The sequence below is a fragment of the Rhamphochromis sp. 'chilingali' genome (genome assembly GCF_963969265.1).
Source record: "Rhamphochromis sp. 'chilingali' genome assembly, chromosome: 2".
NCBI classification, from domain to species: domain Eukaryota; kingdom Metazoa; phylum Chordata; class Actinopteri; order Cichliformes; family Cichlidae; genus Rhamphochromis; species Rhamphochromis sp. 'chilingali'.
The window spans coordinates 33,723,562-33,747,281 of record NC_137930.1 but is presented as its reverse complement, the minus strand read 5'-3'; the positions used below and the strand labels follow the sequence as shown (position 1 = coordinate 33,747,281).

At 38.1% G+C, this 23,720-nt stretch overlaps 1 protein-coding gene across 1 annotated transcript in view; it reads left to right on the top strand.

The window, feature by feature from the left end:
- The window catches only part of igsf9a (immunoglobulin superfamily, member 9a), a 68,628-nt gene extending 47,342 nt beyond the window's left edge, over window positions 1-21,286 (top strand). Inside the window, exons 12-21 of the mRNA XM_080871299.1 lie at window positions 1,467-1,617; window positions 1,868-1,979; window positions 3,514-3,704; window positions 6,871-7,088; window positions 7,448-7,532; window positions 8,255-8,425; window positions 8,815-8,851; window positions 9,162-11,390; window positions 12,113-12,186; window positions 12,958-21,286. Of these exons, the coding sequence (XP_080727425.1) occupies window positions 1,467-1,617; window positions 1,868-1,979; window positions 3,514-3,704; window positions 6,871-7,088; window positions 7,448-7,532; window positions 8,255-8,425; window positions 8,815-8,851; window positions 9,162-11,390; window positions 12,113-12,186; window positions 12,958-13,121 (3,432 nt within the window). The 3' untranslated portion in view covers window positions 13,122-21,286. The remainder of the gene's footprint in view (window positions 1-1,466; window positions 1,618-1,867; window positions 1,980-3,513; window positions 3,705-6,870; window positions 7,089-7,447; window positions 7,533-8,254; window positions 8,426-8,814; window positions 8,852-9,161; window positions 11,391-12,112; window positions 12,187-12,957) is intronic.
- Window positions 21,287-23,720: the final 2,434 nt, after the last annotated feature.

The following is a 23,720-nucleotide window of genomic DNA, read 5'->3' as shown; positions in this document are numbered from 1 at the left end:
AGGGATGTATACATAAATGTATCCAGTAAAACACGTTGAGGGGTGACTGCCTAACCCCTCCCATCGTATAAATCTGTACTTGACCTTAGCTTGTGGGTAGTAGTAGCTGGTGGAGCTGTATCATGTAGGAGGCGTGTGTTTTGATTGCAGTTGGCAAAAATTTTGTTTAGGCTTCCAAAGGACAGAGGTCTAATTTATTCATTTCTAGTTGATCCTCCTCCTCCTCATCTAAGAACATGGATAAAGGAGGTGTGGATGGATGCAAACAGTGCTGTACAGCTCTATGATGTGTTGTGCTGTAGGCACTTAACATGCCATCTTCTTAGTTATCTAAAGGATTTGAGCTCATCTCCTGTATAATAATATCCTACGCAGATTTTCCAGTTCACTTGAAAATAAGTCGCATTACAGAAATAAGAGATGCTCTTGCTGCCATTTGACTAGTCTAAGAAGTAACTAGACGAAATGATGATGAGTGCAGCCAGAAGCAAAATCAGTGCATCAGTGTCTTTCCTTGCGAGAGATTGAGACCAGTCAGCAGTTGAAAGAGCAACTTTATCACCACTTTTTATTATGAAATTGCCTACTTTTCAATTTAAAAAAAGGACTTTATATCCACACTCACAGAAATAAGGGCAAAAATCGGATGGTTGTATAACAAAATTGCTATGCATGCTGTAAACTTTACGACTCAAATTTAGCAGAAATCTGCTGTTTAACATCCTTTGTCATTACATCTCAAATCCAGTCACTTGGAGTATAGACAGTAGACTGTATATAATGTGGGTATAACCTTAGTACACTCACCCAGCAGATATTTGAAGTTTTCACTTAACCATTTTGGCTACTGCCATAATTTTTGAAAACCAGACACTGTGAATTGGACCTTTGTTCCATTCCTGGTCTCTGTTGTGGCTCTGTTTGCTATTCTAGCCCACTTATCAAACAATCGGCATACACAGCATTGTCCATGTTGAGTTGGGGTGCAACATGTTTGCAGGGTTTGAAGGCTCTCCACAATACCTCTTCAATGGACACAACAACAGTATCATAAATGAATCATGTGATGTTTCTACAGTCATTGGTGTACAATCAGACCTCTTTTCACAAACAGGGCCCCCAGTGGCTATTAGAAGAATTGCAGGTTTAAGGCAGTTCTGCATTAGCTTTTCAAACCTAGAGGACTACATTCAATTTTTCAATGGAGCCCAAACAAAATCAATCAATCAATCAATAAATAAGCTTATCAATAAATATATTTCCCAATATGTCTGGTCAGCAATGCATATTAAATTGCACAAGTTAAATTAACTCTTGACTTGTGTTTGATTTGTAATTTGTTTGTCCTAATATGTCCCAGCTATTTGTGAAAGTTATAAGATGTTTCATTCATGCTATAGGTACATCTGATTATGCCAACGCAGAGAGTTTTCTTCCACATGTGAATGGTTTGGTGTTTTTGATAGGTCGGCCTGGCTCGTAGCGTTTCCTACTCCGTAGAACCGGATGGTTCTTTGCTGCTGCAGCCTTTGACCAAGGACCACCAGGGGGTGTGGGAGTGCAGCGCTTCTAATCGTGTAGCCTCAGTAAAGACCAGTACACACGTATTTGTTCTGGGTGAGTCCTGTCTAACAATACCATAACCACACAGTGATTACATGAGCTGTGCACATTTTTAGTTTTTACTTTCCCAAATTATTTTCTGTATACCTGTATACCTTTATTACACCCAGCACAGGCCAGATGCCTGTGCCTCCACTCCGCCTCCGATGGATAAATGTGGTACAGAGAGAGATGGCCTCTAAACTCCAGGTAGTTGAAGTGCTGGCCGATTTCCATCAACACCTCTCCATTCCCTCCATTACAGGAACCAGTCCCCATGCGGCTACCTCTCTGTCCGTGTCTCCAGGGGTGAAGCAGGCCAACATATCCTGGGAGGCAGGCTTTGATGGAGGATCAGCACAGACATTTTCAGTTTGGTGGGTGTAAAGCCACCCACTTTCTTTTCGGGCAGTAACCATGGCAGCCATCGACAGCAGTGGTATCACTCTATTGATCTCCCGAATGAGGAGTTCATTTATCTGTTATCACTTGTTGGCAGCTTCAATAAAAAAAAACGCTGCTACAGAGCATTACTTTATAATGCAGTGGCCATGCTAGCTACAATACAAGGTTACTGACAAAAGAGAGGATAATCTGCCTACTTTCTTTTCCTGTGAATCAGCACTTTTGTTCTGATGAATCATAGATGAATGGATTTTGTTTTAGATATGCTTGTGGTGTGGTGGAGAGAATAAAAGGAATCTTAAATTGGTGGAACTTGGTCAAAAACAACCAGAATTATGTGTGCACTGTTAAAAATAAAGTTTAGCATGAACACGAAGTGTATATTTTCTAATTAATTTCAAGAAATAAATAATAAACTATATTTAGATCACTATGTATTTTTTATGTCAGAGAATACTAGTACAGAGATACACAAAAGTTCTTCAAAGACCACACTGTAACCTGAGAGTGCTACATCAGATGAACATGAGATGAGCTGTCTTAATCCTTGAGAGGGAACTGGGTCAGTGCTACAGTAAGGAGCACATAAATAAATCTAAACGACTTCAAAAATACTAAAATAGATCAGCCATGAAGGATAAACAACCTCCCGAGTCTTGGCTGCAGCTTCCTTTGATAGCCTGTGGTCACAGCATGTGTTGCCGTGACCACAGGTTAAATGAAAATACTACAGTGAGAAAAGCAAGAGGATGATCGTCTTACTATAAGAAGTTCAGCATATAAGGATATTTGGGTATAATGTGAAAGTTATACCTATTGAAACTTTAATCACCATACGTTTCAGTTATGTTCACAAATGATTTTTAAAAAAAAACATGTTCTTGTTGCACTTTGTTGCGTCTAGCAGAAGAAATGTTAAAAATCATGCATATGTGTTATAGCTCTTTGGGCAGCTTTTTATTCCTCTTGAAAATGAAACAAGTCTCTGCTCTTGTAATTTTCCTAATAAAAGTGATTTGCTTGTTGCAGAACACAGTAAAATAAGGTCTCTGCACTGAATTCTTTGTACACTTGAATATCAAAAGAGAAAGTCAGCTTAACCATGTTAATGTTACCAGTAGCACTGATGGAGTCCAAGTCATCATTTAAAAACAAAAAAAACCTGCTTTTCTGAAACTGGTATTAATATTTCTTCTGCTGTTTTTGAATAGGTGAATAGGGTATTTTTTAGCCTTAAGGTCAGGTAATTTTCTCTGTAGAGAAAAGACGTGTAGAACCTCAGCTCTGGTAGAAACATGAAAATCACTATAATTGGAGTTGCAAGCTCTCTGTGCAATTTCACAGGATACATCAGTGCCGTCTCTGCCACACATTCTGGAGCTGATGACGAATATGAATGTTTAATGAAACCTACTTTTCTGTCATGTTTCATAAAATCACACTCCCAGAATTCCCTGCTCCTCTTTTGTTCTCACTCCTTTTCTCTTTGTCTCGCCTCCTCTGCAGGGTGAAAAAGATTTCAGCAAGTGATGATGATGGGAAGCAGGACTGGTTCTCTGTGCCTGTGCCCCCCTCCTCTGGCACTAGGCTGCAGGTGACAGGCCTGTCTCCTTCCACCGACTACCAGTTCAGTATCCTGTCTCAGAATAAAATGGGAACTGGCCCCTTCAGTGACATCGCCACTACACGGACTTTGGGTCAGTATCATCCCCTGGTTTTATCTAAATCTGTCTACGGAGCTGCAATTTCAAAGGATGATCTTATTTTGGCACAAAATGGAGATTTGCTGTCTGATTCACTCCAAAGCTCCAAAGCTAACACATCTATTATCAGATGTTTGTATTCCTCCTCACTCTCAGCTGCAGCTAATTAAGGTTAATTCTGCCCAAAGGCCAAAAGCAAACTTTAGCTGTTGTGTGATAAATACACGAGTCAGCTCTCAGTGACAATAATAATGTTCTTGCAGTACAACTAACTTTGTGACCAGTGTTGGTCAAGTTACTTGAAAAAAGTAATCAGTAACTAATTACTGATTACTCCCCCAAAAAAGTAATCCCGTTACTTTACTGATTACTTATTTTCAAAAGTAATTAATTACTTAGTTACTTAGTTACTTAGTTACTTTTTAAAAACACGATTTACAACCTGAAGAGGTGATAAAGTGATAGATCTTTCAGCCCAATTCTACTTTTTCTACATAATCCATCATACAAAATGTAATCAAATGGAAAAGTCTCTTTTTTTAACTTGTTTTATCAGTTTTAATCTTTTAACTTTATGCATCAAGCAAAACATTTAATTATATGCAACATTCTCTGACTTGAATAAATTAGTTTAACATTTAAACCTATTTTCTACACATTCCAGCACATAAAATAAAATATTTTTTGTGTTTTCACTCACTCTTTCAAACAGATGCAAGTAAAACACAGCAGAAAATAAATAAAGTCAAAGACTCAGCGGTCCTTTTGCTCTATTTTCACCTGTAAAGCAGGAGCAGGGTAGGCGGAGGGTTACCCTGGTGCAGGTGTGCTGCGGTCAGTTGAAGAATCCGCGCGAGTGTCTCTGTGAGTTTCCCATCACGTCGTAGCTACTCGGTGCTTGCTCGGAAGTTTAGGGGTTTTTTTCGCTGTAAAAAGAAGTTTTCTTCCCACGCACGATGGACGCTAATGTTTTTGTCACTTTTTATGGAATCAAACTCAAAGTAAGGTCAGTACTTCCACACTTTAAACGCTGCACGCTCATACTCTCTCCCGCACTCGATATATTATCCATTGTTGATCTGCACACAGCTGCTGTCACCAACGTCGCACTTGCTTACGTCACTGTCATGAGACATTCTCGCAAAAAAAATCACGGTTTTAGTAACGCAGTAACGCAGCGTTCCTACGGGAAAGTAACGGTAATCTAATTACTGATTTTGCAATAGTAATCCCTTACTTTACTCGTTACTTGAAAAAAGTAATCAGATTACAGTAACGCGTTACTGCCCATCTCTGTTTGTGACTGAAGAAGTCTGTAAGTTATTTCATCAGTTGGTCTATTCCCCAGCACAAACCTAAACATCATTTTCAGTCATGATTTTCGGTGCCTAGAAGATGAAACCTAATGGGTTTATCTCATCTTTCACGTCTTTCACATTTCAGGCTCGGTCCGAAAATTGATTAACTGGTTCGCATACATGTGTTGTTTCTTATCTCACTATTGCTACTTTTAAATACAGACTTAAAATGCCAAATAAACACATAAAACAAAAGGTCTGCACACTCATTGCAACTCTTATAGCATTCTTTGATCCCATTTAAGTATTCCTGTAGTGACACAAACTGGAAACAAAATACAGTGCAGTGAAACAGGATTTCCTCTCTTCACGATTTCTTATTTTTCTTTTTTATGTTTGCTACACGTTTCAAATAAAAAAAAATTAATGTTAGACAAGGTCAACTAAATGAATAATATATGCAGTTTTTAAATGATGATATAATTTATTAAGGGGGTAATAAGCAAACCTGCCTGTGTGTGGAAAAAAAGTTGGCCCTAAATCTAATAACCTTCTTATCGCTGGGGAGCAATTTTGGCCCACTCTTCTTTGTAGAATTGTTTTAATCAGGCACGCTAGAGGGTTTTCAAGCATTAAAGGCCCGATTTAGGTCATGCAAAACCATCTCATTTGAATTTAATTCCAAACTTTGACTAGCTCACCTTTGTTTTGTCTGTTTGAACAATTCAGAGGTGGACTTGCTGGTGTGTTTCAGATCATTGTTCATAGGTTACTTTTTCACATAGGTTTGGATAGCTTTTTTTTAAAATTACATTTTGTATTCACTCAAGTGATCTTTGTCTAATATAAAGTTGTTTTTTTTTTACTTTAAACTAGCGATATCCCCATTAGCTTGCGCTAAATAATGCTAAGACACTAAACGGAGATAAAAACATATATAAAGCTTAGCATGTAAGCACTGTCAGAGCAGTATAAATAGAGAGAGCTGCCAGCATGCCTGTCACTCTTTTTCATGTTTAACTTTTTTTTTTTTTTCCAGCATTGGGCCCATATGTTCAAAGGTATTTTGTGTGATTTACAGCTCTCTGGTGTCATCAAAAAATTATCAAAATTTAGCTTAGGGCAAAAACCAACATTAAAATGCAATGTTTATACACCCAGTGGCACTACTCTTTTCTTCATAGATGAATGGATAGTACATTAAAATCCGTTTAGTCCTGTGCCTCAGACTCGTGAAGGCTGGAGTTGTGGCTGTTGCAGTCTGTGGAAATGTTGTTAAATGCAGATTTTTCTTTTCCTTGCTAGAAACATTTTTTTCATTCCAGTCAGAGAAAATATATCTGTGAGACATCTGAGAGATCATGGAAATTAATTTGAAGGTGAAATCCATTGGATAGGAAGTAAAAAGATAACATTTAGATTTTTATTTTTTAAGATATTTATGTTGGGAGCCAAAAAAAATAAAATAAAGGCTAGACTCAGGGGAAACAAACAACCTGATCACGTTAGTTTGTCTTTGTTAAACATTCATGGCAGCAGTTAATTATAATAATATGATAATCCTGAAAATAAGGAGTAAGCATGCTATATCAGTGGTTTCAGTTAGGAATTAGATAGATAAAATTGGATGGATGGATATGTTTTATCAAAAAGTCTTGAATTTACCAAACTGCATAAAGATGACTATGTGTTTCTTGTTTGGTACACTGCAAAAGACTAATGTCAACCTCTCTCTTATTCCCCTCACATTCTGAAGATTGAGCATCAGTGGCTGTAGCAATTTCCTCTGGTGTAATTAAATTTTTCCGCCAGAACATATCAAGCTGATCGACTGAAGCTCTTTCTCATTCTCTCTGCATCAGATCCTCCACCAAGGAAAAATAAACTAAAGCCCCCTGCATTGCTGTCAGCTAATCGGAGTTCAGCAGGTGTTGTTCTGCAATGGTCCCTTTCTGAAGCACAGCACCCTCCCGTCACTGGCTTTGTTCTCCAATCCCGCACCGAGCAAGGGGAGTGGTTTAATTTGGACGAGGACATCAGTGCCAACAGTAGCGAGATAGTGGTTCCGGGTCTGCACAAGGTAACACGCCAGACACGCTGCTCCCTGCGAGACTAATCAGTCCATGCTCCCTGTTGAATGCCTTTGAGATTTTTATCTAAGCTTTCCTTCCGTGGTTTTACTTTTTCAGACTCTCAATTATACACACTTCATGGCAGTCATCACTTTTCTGTCATATTTCAATCTGCATGCGTTGCCTTTTTTTTTTTTCTCCTCCAGTCTGTTTCATCCTTCCTCTTTCTCTCCTGTATAGGCCTACATGAATTCAAATGAACGTCATTAGCATTGCAAGCACAATCCGGTGTTGACAAAGTGTGGTTTCATCCTCTGTCCTCCCCACTGTGTGTGTGTGTTTATGTGTGTGCGGATGCTGGTCTCAGGACTGTGTGTACGAGCTGCGACTTCTATCTCGACGTGGGGACTTGCTGAGCGAGCCCAGTCCATCAGTCAATGTCTCCACTGCAGGTAGGTTTGGTGAGCAACCTTGCTCACTTCACATTTGTTCCCCACCTTCTGTTTGAACCCATTCTACTTCCTCAGTCTCCTTGTCCTAACTCTTTCCCCCCTCTTTCTATATTTCTTATCCCATCCCTCTGTTCCCAGCGTTAGACTAAAATTAGAGCAGGGCCTCAGGGAAAGCTGTCCATTAGAAGCCTGAATGATTGAAATGGCTCCACTAATAACTTCTCAAAAGAGTTAGTGATTGAATTTGCACTTTTCTTATTATTATGTGAATATGGCATGAATGTTACATTAGCTAGAGTACAGAGATATTAAACAGAAATCTGCAACCCCTAATGGTGTAGGACCATCAGCACCAAAACAATATCCTGTTGATTAACACAGCTCTGCTGATAATCTCAGTTTTACATCTGACAGATTAAGTTATGCAAAATAATTAAGTTGCTGATTTGATGAACATTATTATTATCAGGGATGTAGACTGGAGATTAAATCTACCTAAAAACCTTTTAATCATGTAGAATGTAAATTCATTGTTTTAGTATTATTCTGTTGTTGCTATTGTTCTCAAGTTTGTGCTTTCCCCTTTAATCAAGTATATATTTAGGTAATCCTATAGTTCTATCCATCTATATCCTTCTCTCTCCATCTACACACACACACACACACACACACATATATATATATATATGCATATATACATATATATCTATATCATGTCACAGGTATGGAGATTTACCTGTCCACTTCCCGGCTCCTGGAGTTCGTCCCAGAGTCGTTACTGGCCGGTGTCCTGGGTGGGGTCGGCTTCATGTTGTTGGCCCTGGTCTTGCTGCTGGGGTCCGCCTGCATCATCAACCGCAAGAGGAACCAGCGCCGCAGAAAGAAGAGCGATGGTAAAATGCTCCTCACTCCAGAGACACAGCAGACACTCACTTTGATGAACTGCATCATGAATATAATCATTTATTCAATAAAATATTGAAAGCACTTTCAATCCATTATATAAATCATGGCCCACTGCATGGATTTGGCGCTCCTCTTGTCCACCCCCTTCGTCCATTCACTTGTAAAAGTTATTGATGTCATTTACATTACTTGCTAATTAGGGTAATTTCTCATTAGTGGCTGATAAATGTAAGTGTAATTAACTTTTTGGACAAGCCTGGGTGCCTCGGGACCTATAATGGGCTCTTATTACGGTTGATTATGTTTTTACGTCTTGGTCAGTGTGGTTGTATCCTACTGAGTCAGATACCATCTTGCCCCTCTCCCTTCCTTTCAGAGCCCCCAACTGCCATCTATAAATGCTCCCCATCAATGTAAGTACCCCTTTATCATTTCATTATAATACCTTCCATTCACCTTTCCCTCTGCCTTCCTTTAAGTGTGCTGAAAATGCCAGCACTTCAGTTATTTTCTATTGCATATCTTTGTTTCCTTCCTCATCCTCTGCTGCTGCTGCTGCTGCTGTTTTGGTCTCTCTCTATATATTTCTCCCGCCCCCTCTTTCACTTTTGCTCAGTCTTATTTTCTCTGCCTCTATTTCTCTTCCCCTCACACCTCCAGTTTTTCTTACAATTTTCTTCTGTCACCCCTCCCTTTCCCTCTTTTTCTCTCTCTCCCTCACAGAAAGACTTCAGGCACCAGCACTCCAGACAGTGTGCTGAAGAAAAGCCTGCTTCCAGCCAGCTCCCACTATCCCACATCTTCCTCTACCACCACCTCCTCTTCTTTGCAGACAGACTGTTCTTCATTTAGCACTGAGAATAATAATCGGAGGAAGCATCTTATGTCCAAGTACAGCAGAGACAGCCTCACTAAAACAACATCTCTAATTTCTCCTTCAATTGAGATGATCTCTAGAGGTCCAGATGGGCGATTCACACTCCCACCGTATGACACTGAGACTCTGAGTGTTCACAGCAAGAAAAGTGTAAGGTATGACCAACACTCTAAAGTTCGAAGGTCTGTGTCACTGCACTCGGAGAAGGAAGACAGGAAAGAGCGTCCATTTGTGCTTTCTGTTGATCTCCCGCCTTGCAAGAAGTCAAGTTATGATGGCTTTCCTGAACTCAGCAGCTTGTGCTCTGACAGTAGTTTGGCCACTATTCATCATCACGACAGAGAAATGACTCCCGTATTTCCAGTGCTTCCACATATCCGAGCTGGCCTTGGTCAGCCATCTACAACTGCAAGCGCTCTGGTGCTCCAAATGGAACATGAGAGGGAAAGGGGGAACCTGCACCGCTGCCTGAAGCTGGCTCAGGAGAGGGAGGAACTAGAGAGGGAGCTACAGTGGTACACGTTAGAAAGAAACTCCACAAAGCACGAGCAGTCAGACTTAAAGAGGAGGGAGGATGGTGGCAATGAGCTTTTATGGGAATACAAGAGCAGCACCTTGCCACACAGATACTCCCTAGCCAGCAAGGAGAACCGTTGTTTCTCACCAAGCTTTTTATCATCATCTTCTTCCTACTGGGAAACGCATCCTCTTGTTTCTCCACCCACTTTGATTCAATCCAGGACCCATCTCAACGCATCATCAGCTGCAGCTCCCTCATATTTAAAGTCCAGCAATCGTCATTCTTCTCCGTTTTTGCCCAAACAGACTTCCTTTCAATCTGCGGAGGCAGGCAGTTTTTCGAAAGCCAGATTAACTCTCCCACATCTTTCCCTAGAGCACCAGAGACATGAAAGAGCAGGGGCAGCACCAGAAAGCTATAATGATTCACCACAATCCACAGGCCTAGATATGCAAACAAATGATTCATGTTCTGAGGCACAGAGACAGAACAATCTTAGTCATGGCAGCCTTTCAACATTGTCTTTCTACAGCAATAAATACACTGAAAGATCTAATTCAGCTCTTGATGCGTTGCCAGGCTCTTCAAATGTGGAGGTAGTGCTCCCCAAACCCACTGGTGAAGATTTGTGTGTTGAGATGAGTGTAGATGAGCCACACTTTGAGATGTGTCATGTGCGGCCTGCAAAGCCAATGTTGCACCAACGAATTGCATCTCATGTACAAGGGCACACACTGACCCGCAGAGGTCGGCATCATGATATGAGGAGGAGCACAAGCTTGAACTGCCGTGGCCCTGTTTCTGTGGATGATATATTCAGGGTCCCAGATTCTTCGCAACCTTTAGAACCACACATGTGGAAAGCTGCGAGCCAAGGCTCTAAAATATCACTCTCTAAGCAGCGAAGTCAGAGTCTAGACTTGAGAAGACGGAAGGAAAGCAATTTCCTGACTCCTGATGCATGGATAGACTCTCTTAGCCAAGAAAACTGCTCTGCTCCATCATCTTGTCCTCCAGACTCGCTGTTCTGGAAACCTCAAAGTGCTCCTCCTAGGAAGATTTCCAGCTCTCCTCCAAATGATCATGCAGATACCAAATATGCCACCTATTTAACTCCTGCTGCTGCTGACCCTCTATTTTCAATGAACCATCCAGAAAGGCCCACAATAAATCCTAATGTGCCTTGTCATTACGAACCAAGAAGAGAGACCTCTCTTGTACCCAGTGCTGCCACAATGCCAGGGGAATACCAGGAGGACATGGAACAGGAGGGAGGTTATTTGGAGGCCGTGAAAGGAGCCGCTATATGCTTACTGCCCAACACCGATGCTCATGAGGTACTGGAATTGGAGGCAGGAGGCTACGATGGAGTGCCAGAGTCTGGCAGCAGCTACAGCAGTTATGCCAGCAGTGGCCTAGGAAGCATGGAGCCCAGTAATGGGCGCCTTTCCATGTGTAACCTTTCTCCAACACTCATAAGCTCACCTGAGACTATAGAGGACACCCAGGGGAACACCCAGGACATACAAAATAACAAAATGGAATCCAGCCAAAGGTATTAAGCCATAATGAATAACGGAAATTATGTTGTATAGAACAAAATGTGTGGGATTACATTTGCAACTTGAATAAACCCTGTATGGTAAATACAAGGCTTTCAAGGTTAGCCTAATATACAATTTAATGTAATTATAGAAAGACATTGCACATTGTGTTTTCAGATTACAGTAATATGCTGTATACCCAATTTTAGAAAACCAAACTTTAGAGCAAGGTTATTCTTTAAAACATATCAAAAAGTTAAAAAGAAGTTTTTAAAAAAAGGAATTTAATCCTGCATTTTTGTATAAACTCTATCAAGATAGAAGAGCATCTGATGATGTTTGTGTGTTGTTATTTTTTGGAATACAGTGTGAACAACATCAAAATAATTTAATCCATTTGAATCAAAATCAACATCAAACACTGATATATTGCATAAAGCAAAATATATTTCATAACTGAGAATGAGATGGAGATTATAGAGTTTCTTTGTTCTACAGGAAAGCATTTAATAACTGTTTAAAAAAATGATGATAATATTAAAGATTTCTGAATATTTGCAAGCACACCTTCAGCATTCTGCTCCGTCTGACAAACTATGAAGCAAAAAACATGAAATAGTTTATTCTTTGCTGGGAGAACTCAAAGTGTGGCTCATAGTACTTTTCCATTTGTAGACAGTCATGAGTGTGTGTGAGCGTGCATTAAACATGCCTTGTTTTATGTCCTCTCTAGGAGAAAGGTCTCTGTCGATGAGAACTACGAGTGGGATGCTACTGATTTCTGCTCACAACCTGCTGACGTTCACAGTAAGCATTTTTATATTCTTGTTATATTCTTATATGGCTTATGCTTGGGTACAGACAAGGTGGAAAGCTGTATAAATCTGCTGAAACTCACTGAGCAATTTATGTGATTGTTGTGTGGTTTATGATCCTCAAATCAATAGAAAAATCCACACCATTTAACCTGTGGGAATGTAATACTCCTCATGGATGGGGACACTGAATAAGGGCAGAGACATTATGCAAATTGTTTCTGTTTAAATGTGTAACGACAATGGAACATTAGCTCTCCAGCATTTCAGACTGTGAGCTGTATAACTGAACTAAAAATACAAATGACAATCACTTGTTCTAATGACTCTTTAATGTGCATCTTCCTCTTGAATGTGCATATATCTCGGATCCAGCACACACAGGTGCAAGATGCTAACAAGATGCATGTATTTTAGCTTGAATTAATTATTATATTACATTAATTATTCTTTATATGGAATACTTAGCAAACTCGTATTTGATCTGGGGATGTTTGTGACTACATATTGCAAGCACAAATTAAGAGAAACTTCAGATGTTTTTACTATTTAGCTCCAGTGAATTGACTTGAAAGTTAACCTGCTGTCAGAAGCCAATATTTAATTTCCAACCTGTAGCCTATGAGGGTTTCACATCTTTGGGTGTTTAAGATATAAGGGACAAAAGCCTACAGGGTGCACAATTTTAATGAAGTGAAATCTGCTGTAAAATATCAGGAAACTCACAGATACCACAATTTCACAAGTTTCTTTTTACCTACAGGCCTGTTTCCTTCGTTGAATCTGCTGAAGCCTGATCCGTGCCGCAGCCTACCCAGCATGCAGCGCTCCACTAAGGCACTGAAAAATTGCAGTCAGATTTCTCGGCTCCCAGAGCATCAAAGCAGCTGCTCTGCTGAGCTAGAACCAGACACTGTGCTGTTCTGACACTGCCAGCCTTTGGCTCGTCTCACCTGGTGTGTCCTTTCACTTACTGACTCGCATCAATGTCGACAAAAAAGTGCATGCGGCAGAATATGAGCCTTTGTGTGATCAATTTTAGTTCCCCTTTCAATCAAAAAAAAAAAGGGAAAAAACAGAGCGAGGCCAGTACAGAACTGCCCTTTTTACTAGACTATTCTCTTTGCTAAGCTCAACTGAAAAGAATAATTTTCAACACATGTAGGTCCCAGTAAAAGTAGTAGAGGCATAAAACCATCTCTGTCTTTATGCAATGCTTTTAAACTTTGTTTCCCTTTGTGACCCATAACTATCATGCTTTCGACATTTTCTTTTGAGACTGTCTGCCAATCTGCGAATATCAAATCTGGTCACCGTGTTTTCTTGTGCACTTTGATATGCATTCATCATCCAGGGATGACTCAGTAACCAAACAAAAGACAAAACGATCACAGTCATTATCAAGTTACTGGTCTATGCTGGGATAGAGCTTTCAATATTATCTATCATCTTTGAGTTTAACAGCAGATATGTTAATGAAATGTCATCCAATAATGAAGATGACTAAAATACAGAAGGTCATTCAGCTGCACTGTTGCACAATTTGTGTAACCATCTTTCTAGAAGTATAATTTCCCAGCAGAGATTGAACTTTTTTTTTTTTTTAGAATCCCAACATCTACTCAGTGTAATGAAAGGCTTCCTCACCATGCTGTCTCCTTGTTCAGTGCAGCAAGACCATTAATTATGTTCAGCAATTGAAGAGGGTCATGTTAGCTAAGATCATATTTCTTCTTGTTTATTTTTTTATGGTCATAAAGGGAAATTAGCCTTATTAAATTGTGTTGCCTAATTTGGCAAGGGTCAGCTCTGACTAATCAATGCTTTTTTTCCTCCTAGCAACACGTGCGTAAAAAACACTTGGGAGATAAGAGTGCTGCTGAAAAGTGGCCCCAGTTAAATGCTTTGCTTGTCAGAGTGTATTTTCACACATCCAGTCAAATAGTATATTAATACCATGGTGCAAAACGCACTTCTATGTTTTCAATGTCGAAAAACCAAAATCCAAAACAAAAACTCAGAGATCATTATAATTTACCTTTATAGAAGGAAACTAAAATTGTGCAGTGCTTTATGCGGTTCTTATTACACGGTGATTGTAGTTTTTAATAAGTAAGAAAAGAAGGTTTAATTAAGAGTATGAAGTCGTGAGAAAGTTGTATTTTTCTTAAAAGTTGCAAGAGATCAGACTGGTGTAATGTAAGTCTGAAAAGCACTAAAACACATGAAGTTTTATTCAAGCCAAAGTTTTATTATTTAAGCCAAACTCTTTTTGGATATTGTGCTTTTATCAGTGGATACTAGTCATACTTCTGAGCTGTAGGACTGCAAATTCTGTTGTATGAAGGTCTTTTTCCCCCGTTCCCACTGCATGTTGCTTTTTGTTTAAGTTTAGACTCTCTTCTACACTGACTCACACATTTGCACCGCTGGTGACCATTATGCCCAGAGACATTTTTAGCCGTGTGGTGGGTAAGCTAAAGGATGCTGCAGAGCATAGAGAAGAAGAACAACACTGAAATCCAGATACTGAAAGAAATTTGCAGGCTGAATGTGTACAAGGACACTCATCTAGGGACTGATGTGCACTTTTATATCGATGACTTCTATGTTGGTCATTTGTTTAGCCCAGGAAGAATGACACACGTGTACCAGGCTTCAGTAACATGAGTATCAGATATTATTTTGATTAACAAAAAGAACAAAATGTTATTAAAGCCAGTGGTTGTGAGCAATGCAAGGTTAAGGTTTGCTTTTATCTTTTAATATGCCTTTCAATGGCACACTATTTTGTGGAAAAAGAAGCAATGCCAGCTTTCGGCGTGCTGGTGTGATTAGGTACTAAGAAGTTTAAAGAGTTTGCTTTGCTTTAACGCGTAGTGGAACAAATTCATAACATAAAAAATCAGTTTTAATTAATGTGTGGAATAATTCCCATATCAAATTGTAAAAACTGATTTTTTCCAACCTCCTTTTCCTACTGCAGATTGTTTTTTTCCCCTGGAGGATCAAACCAAGCACAAATGTTTCACTGTTTCCGTAAACCTACTGAGAAAAAGAAATGCACCCATGCGCCACGCTCTTTTCTTCACGAACAATGGAGGAAAGGAAAAGAAAAAAATGGTTTTGGTTGCTGAACCTCTATCTTAAGGCCTGCACATTAGTCAAGCAAATAATTAACTCAGAACTCTGCAGTGTACCAAAGCATTGTGGGGTATCCATCCTATAATTGAAATTCACTCATAACAGCTACATTTACTGCAAATCAGTGTTTCACTTCTGTAGAACATTTTCATTTTCTGGTGTGCGTATTGTACCTCAAGTCGGGAAATGATAAAATCCTAAGTGCTTTGCAGACAATTTGTATTCAGCACCAGCTTTTTCTGTTTGTTTGGGTTTTTTCGCCCTACCTTTACAAGTATAACTAGTGCAAAATAGGTGGTAATATGTAACATATATATATACATTAGAAAATGGAAAACACAACACTGAAAAGTGGTAATGAAGCATAATAATACACTTTTAAGGAAACCTGTTCACAAAGAGTTGTGGATAATAGCAAAGGCTCATAAAGCTGATTGTTATACTGCTACCTTTTTCAGTTATTGTGTGTACTTAGGAGGATTAGCTTCAATGCGAGCTCTCGTTTATTATGGCCATTAAGAAGTGATTGAATTATTTGCAAATGCCAGGAAGTGACTCTCCAAGCTAGAAACTAATGAAGGTCTCACTGAAAGGAGATGTCATACACAGACCAGAAAAAGGTGCTTACATCCCCTCTATAAAGTTGAGATAGCTGGAAAGTAACTGGAGACTTCATGTTTATTGAATATCAAAGTTAAACTTACAATCTGTGTGATTATACAGTGAATGAATACTGAAATGGCAAAGATTTGTAGAAAAATAAGTGGGGTTTTTTTTTGCCTGTCCCGTTTGGCTCTTTTGCCATCAGAATTGTTGTCTAAAGGCAAAGAAAGATGCCCAACGGATTTACTTTACCAAACTGACCATCCCAGCCTTGCCGTAATGGTCCATTTGATTCACCTTTTATTGTTTATTTTATTTTCACTTGCTGAATACGGGACAGACTTGACTGGGGGAAAGAAGGGGAGAAAGAAAGAGGGAAAGAGAAACAGCTGAGAAGAGGGACGGGGGAGAAGGGCAAAAAACAAAAACCAACAGAACGGGCAGAAAAAAAATGCATATATCAATCACCTGGATCACCTGCTGAGAAAGAAAAAAGAAAGCAAGCAGAAGAGAACAAGAGTAATAGAATAAACAACATCACAATGATATATGAGAATATGACAGTAAATACTAAATGTTAAACATTATTGTGCAGCACATAAGATCAACAGAACACAGTGTGCTTTGAGGTAGGAGCCAAAAAGGGTGTAGTTTGTGGGTGTGATCACCCGTGTGTACACCTGTGAGCATGGACGCGCTTGTTTTTTTAAAAGGTTCCTTCATGTAATGATCTGCTAGAGGGTAAAGAGAAAAAATAATAAGAGGGTAGAGAAAAATAAGTTAAGTTCAGCCCATTTTGCATTTTGGCTTGTAGTCTAAGAAACACTACATATATTTATGGCTTTAAGGGCTATTGTCGTAACATTTTCACATGTTTAATTGAGTTCCATTTAGATTCAAGTTTGCCAAAACACATTTGTCATCTTTTTTGCTGTAACAAGTCATAGAAAATAGTCTTTTGTACAGCACTAAAAGCTTAAAATATACATTATGCAAAGCCCAGATAAAAATGGAGAGAAAATGCAAATAAGCTCCTGATTATGAACCAGTGTCCTTCTAATGATCAGAAACACCTCAAACTCTTAAAGAAGAAAAAGTTGGCAAAAACTCTGAATTAATCAATTCTTCAGGTTTTACAAAGCCCCTGAAAACGTGGCATCAAATCCTAGATATTGTTCTATAAAAAGAAAGACTGAATAGCAAAAGCCATGCTAGACTACATACCACCGGCAAACCCCCCCAAACCCCTCTTCATAAATCCATGAACTACGTCCTTAGATGGAAAAAGGATATCTGATCTAGTTTGCAGTTTTAATTTTCCTGAGAAAACATAATGAATTCCAATTCTGTTATTAAATTTTTTACATACATTTGTGAGTATATGTGCAGTGTTCACTGTTGCCCTTCCTTGCCATGGTAAAGTTAATCCCTTCTTAGGTCCCTGCCTTAAGCTTGGTTAAAAACTACCAGGCAAGCTGACAACATAATATCTTACCTTTACCATTAGCATAATCAGTTATGAAAACGATGATAGGTTTTGTTACTGAACAACAGCATAAATCAGCTATACTAAATAGACCTTAAAATTTAGTATATATATTGCTTTTCACAGAGATTAAGGAGTAAAATTTTCTTCTCACTCTACTTCATTTGCACAATGTAAACTGTAGAAGCAATCTGTGATGACGTACAAATATTGAGTTCCATTCTGCTCGTTTGACACTGAGTGGGCAACTGACTTCACTGACTGATAAAGTGCTTGTATTACATATGAACCAGCTTCCAATTATACTAATGGTATTAGTACCGCAGCACCAGACAACCTCCATCCTGAGAAAACGATCTGAGGTAATGTCACAGTCATCTTTTTTAATCCTCGGCAATTCCATTTATTTAGACTTTTATATCTCTTTGACATCAGAGATTATGGGGTGGGACAAACACGTATTTCTTGGCTGCGGAGTAAAGATTTGACAATGCAAAGAGCAAACACTGAAAACATTAATGAGTGTGTACAAGTGCAGCCTGTGCACAGGTAGTTCAACAGCTTCTTCTAACAGAAAACACGTGTAGCATTCAAATGACAAGAACTTGACATAATTTTACCAGAGTGGTGTGAATTAATCATTTGCACAGTCTCTGACTTTAGGTAAGAAAGGAATTGTTCGACAATGTAAAGACTGGGCTATTGATTGGATACTAAATGTGCTTTATAACTTAAAATTCTTTGTATAAATTAACCTCCTCTGATGGGCTGATTAGTTACATATCCTTGTAATTAACATAATATTAATTAATTATCTTTTAATTAATAACCTTATAGTATCATTACAGAGTTCTCTATTCTTAAATTGACTTCTGACTTGATTAGAAACAGAATTTCCTGGTTAATTTTGCCAGTAACTGTCATTTTAGGTGATAACAGCAAGCGTTGTATTGCACTTGATGTATTATACTACAATTCCAAGGCTAGCCACTGTGCCGTATCATAGTAGCAAAACATGTTGATTTAACAAAATCTCTGATTTATTTTAGCAGTAGTTGGCCTTCTTGTTTTGTTATTCCCTACAATATTTCTACCTTTAATAGTGGTAATTCTTAATTTAGTTTCACTAGTTTAATACTTTTGTTGTGTAGTAGTGGCAGCTGTCATGAACTTATGAAAAATAATGTCTTATTTTGTAGCCATCTTAACCTTGTTATGACAGTATTTTTGGAAACTTGGACGCAAGAAGCAAATAATACAACTAGCTATGAGTAGCCTCTCTTACTTTGCCACACAGGTGTCAGTCATTTAACTTAATATAATTTCATTGTGGGTGCAAAGTTATTGATTGCAGCAACTTTCCAAAAAGACTAATTTCATGTGGAATCTATTTTTTTCTCCATCATCTTAAGTGGCTCACTCATGCCCATCTCAAAGCGCAATTACTGAAGGGGCCTAAGAGTGATCTTCAGTTGTTTTACCTGGAGGCTCAATTAAAAGTTGGCAGTGTGTACTTTTTAAATCGCTAGAGGAAACATGGGTTTTCAACTATGATTAGATATATAATTAAAATAGACAAACAGGTCACCCTGAGATTAAAGTTCATTATATCACAACTCCTGTCAGTTAACAAGTCATTTAACAAGCAGAAAAGCCAAAAAAATGACTGGTTTCTCCTTTTCAAGTGTTGACATGTTTATTTTGTAGTGTTACACTGCTATAAATCTGGGCTTAAGCAAGCTGGATAAAACAAGCATATATAATATCTATATATTTCGTGCATGTGTGTATGTATTCTATATTTAACATGACACTGGGGGAAAAACAAAACACTTGATAGATAATATCTAGTTATCTTCATTACTATTATGTTATAGAGCTACAAAATAAAACAAACGTCCCATGTAAAATGCAGGTTAATACTTTCTAGCTTCAGTGTTCTAGCATTTTCATGCTACGACATCCAGGTTTTTAGATGTGCAGACAGTCGTAATTATTTTTTTGTGCTTTTTCATCCTTAAGCAAACTACAGCAGGTATTTTATTTTGCATCGCAGAAAGAATGAGGATGGCAATTAATGCTTGTTGTTGAGGATAAGCTGTGGCTATTATCTCCTGCCAAGTGTAAAATTAGTGCGATTATCAGCAATATTACCATGGAAATATGGTTGGACGTGGATAATTTAAAGATGGAAACCTAAATGGGACTTTTTCAATCAGTCTATCTACACATCCAGCATTCAGCCTAAGAGGCAAGAATTCACAACATGTCAGCAAAGTTAATTACCTCTCTGAATGCCTCCCAGCAGAGAGTGGAATAATAGCATCAGGGGAGAGAATGACTTTTCTCCTGTTGTATTGCTTTTATTGTACAGCACAATCTTTCTTAACCCCTATTTCACTTTAATTAGGCATTTACCCAAGAGACAGAGGTTTTGAAAAACATCTGTGTTCTTGCTATCCCAAGGGCAATAACCTTGCAGTGGGTGTTTCTTATTCTCTCATTGATTACAAAGCGTGTTCATCCAGAATTGATGACCTTATTATATGGGGTGGTTTATTGTGTCCTTGAGAAGAAACATTTACCATGAAGATAAGTAAGCCTAATTTTCCACAGCCACTATTGATGTGATATAGCACTTTTTAGGGCTTTGAAATATGACAGTTATATTTGACTGATATTTAATGGATTTCTTTTCATTAACTGAATTAACTGTATGCGAGACTTCTGAAGCTAAGACTCGAAAAATGGAGACTTATTTTTTTATCATGAGGAAAATATATGCATCTATATTATTAAAAGCACAATATATGGATTTATATGGTTGAATTTATTTTCATTTCAACAATTATGACTTATATGAACCTTGTGATATGTGACATGAAGCTTATTAAAAATGTTGTCAAAGTTGCAAAAGTGACTGTAACTACTTAACAGAGTTCATCTTGATGTTTAAATAATAGCTGAAGATTTCTTGTTTATTTTCTCATGAAAAAATATGATCTATAGTTATTTGCTCAGTTTTGAAAGTTGTATTTTATGTCAGACATTCAGATTTCTGTGTAAATATTTCATTATAATAATGTGTTATCATATTGTGATTTTGTTAGTTCACTTTTTTTTTAATGTTATAGCCATTTGTGTGCAAATGAATACTATGTTGAGGTCCTTGCCTCATCGGTCATATTTTAACAAACAATCCTGAACCATTTCACTGTTTGCCATTTACTGGACAAAAGGTGTTCACACACATTGAATAGACTCTCCCACAGCAGGAGAGTAAAAGTGAATTCTTAAACTGATTTGCATTCTCTTTTGCTCATTTTGAATGATTTGTATGCATAAATGCTTTCAAAATCAATTGAACTTTGTTGATCCAAACCTTTTGAAGAATTTGGCTTTCTGGGAGAACTATGACTGGCATAGAAATTAAACCCGAAGTATATTCCCAAACTATAAAACAAGTGCAAGTACTTGTTGAGAAAGTTGAGCTTTTTAGTTTAACTTTTGGAATTTTAGTGTTTAAAGTTTAGAGCTTTCGGTTTGTAAGCCTCAGATGACATGACTCATGTTTTCATCTGCTTCTTTCCATCTCATCTGGAGTTGATCATCATAGATCACTAATGAAGACGATCTAAAGTCAAAATACCTATACATATCTTACTCTATCTATAAATAAAGCACATAAAAAATTTGCAGATACCTTTCGACTGAACTTCGTTTCAGTTACAATTTAAGAAATATTGTTATTTTCATCTACAGTCATTTATATTTATTGGTATGACTCTGTACTGGGACCACCCTATCATGCTTTATGGTTTCTTCAGGTAAAGGTTAAAATAAATAAATAAAAGATGGTAATCTGTTGCAAAGTGTTCCCTGTTTTTAAAGCAACCATTTCAAAGGCAACACGATCATTACACATGGTCCCAATCATTTTGCTCATGACGATGGTTTTCCATGAATTGAAAATTGGTAAAATATTTCCTCTATTAATTTCTCTCTCTCTCTCGATTATTTAAACTAGATATGATAAAGTACAGTTCCCGAATCCCCGTGCGGACTGATTCCCACACTAATAGATAACTTTAGGAAAAAAATGTCGTAGGCAAATTGTGATATATTTCCTGTCGTGTGCACTCTGGCAATGCAGCTACATAACACATTTGTCCATTGTATTTTGACATTTAACCTTTCTCAATTCTGGCTGTCAAGAATGAAAAAAGTGCAATGGAAAAAAAAACATGCAAAACACAGTCTTTCAGAAATTCTCAGGTCTGTTTCCTGTTTAAGGTGTTACTGTGATATTTTATGATTTGTCACTGTCATGCCGGTTTGCCCTCAATCAAATAAGACGGATGCTGCCTGCAGCTGTTCATTTTGATCGGAGCAGCTGCACATCACATGTCCCCACAATCTCCATATTGCACCTGTTGATTTGTTTTGTCTTCTTGATCCCCTAAAAACGTCCCAAATAGCAGACAGGAACCACCAGTGAAAAGATTGTCCTTGACATGTTTTTTGACTTTGCCTGTGATGTGTATACAGTATGATGAAATGGAATCTGTTGATTGCTAGCAGCTTCGCACAACAGACAGACCTCTTCAAAGACTAGAATGCCTGATGCAAACTAAGTGATGCCAATGTGACAGAAAAATAGCAGTGCACTGGTGTCAGTGTGAGCTGTCATACACTGACGACAAGCAAAATGTCCTGCAGGAATGCACAAAGGCACAGCTTGGTTGTTGCCTCATACTTCATAATCACTAGTCAGGGATGAGAATGTGATAAAACCAAATGTTTTCTGTTTCTTTTAATGCATAGCCCATGGCTTGAGGTATGAAGTACAGTGATTACACCGTGAATGGTCTCTTTTCACCTCTAAATACAGGCCATCAATAGGCTTACACAATGAATGTTTACTGTTTCAGACAAATAGATTATTCCATTAGTCTAATTGATTAGAAACAGGTTAGTGGGGCCAAATGTGTTGGCCAAAAAAAATAAATGAGATTAAAGCGTGTGGTGTCAGTCTGGTGTGTTAAGGTCAATGGCGTTTTCTTGCTTGTTATACAATTTCAGCTGCTCAACTATTCAGGCCCTGTTTTTGTTGTAAGTGATTATTTCTTAATGTTATAAATGTATTCAGTGAATGGCAGCTCTGGGCTGCAGGCAGATGAGTTTAGTGCCTGGACTTATAAAAGATCACTGATGTAATTTTGTGTAGAAAAATATGGTGACTTCACAAATGTGCAATGTTACCCATGCTACTCACCTATGCAGTTGTATATCATCACTAATGAACTATGCATTGATATGTAGCCAGGCTGTCAGTTTTATATGGTTATTTCAAAACCACCATTTTTTTTTCCTCCTCAGTTCTTAAATGCTTAATAGTGGTAAAAACAACAACAACAACAAAAACAAACAAACAAACACACAAACAAAACGGTGACACAATATAGTGGGAATATGTCTGTGAAGGTTCTCAGTCATCCAGGTCATTGTAGTCAAAGGAGCTTGCAAAGAAAAGACGCTTTTCTTTGCAAGCTCCTTTGACAACATAGTGGGAAACATTTCTCCCTTTGTTTTTTGGTCTTGAGCAATAGTTCTACAGGAATTCTGAAGGTCTTTCACTTTTTTTTGTTGTTTTTGTTTCTTGACTGCTTTTTCACTCATGTTCACTCCAGTCATTAATTTTCAGAAGAACATTTTTATTCTTTGTTACACCACTTAACACTGACCAGTATATAAGCAAACAAAGTCAAGTCCTTAAAAATCATAACGAAATATTCCAGCAAAGACCTGACACAAGACCTGAGAGAAGAATCTGCCCTTTCAGTTGATCCATCTACTATTTACTGAAGCCTTGTCAAAAATGGCAGAAGGTTGTCTGTCAAGAAGCCATTCTTAATAAAGGGATGCAAAGAGAAAGTGGTGGTCATTCAAGCATGTTGTGTTCCTCTTGACAGAACAGAACGAAAGGCAAGAAACACCCAACAAAGAGTTTTGTAGTGTCCTCCAAGAAGCACTGAGAGCTATTCCTGAAACTATTTACAGAAATTCTTAAAGAAATCACCTAAGAGAGTTTAATTTTACAGACTCTGTTTTCAACTTATATCCTCTATTTCCATTTATATTTTTACGTATTTCAATAAATTTGCTGTATTTTTATTTCTAGTTTATTCCTTTACATTTGTGTAGGCGTTGTTGCATAGTGGTTTAATGATAACTGACACCTGTGGTTTGCACATCCTATAATGTTCCCAGGTGTTTATCGTACCAGCTGTTTG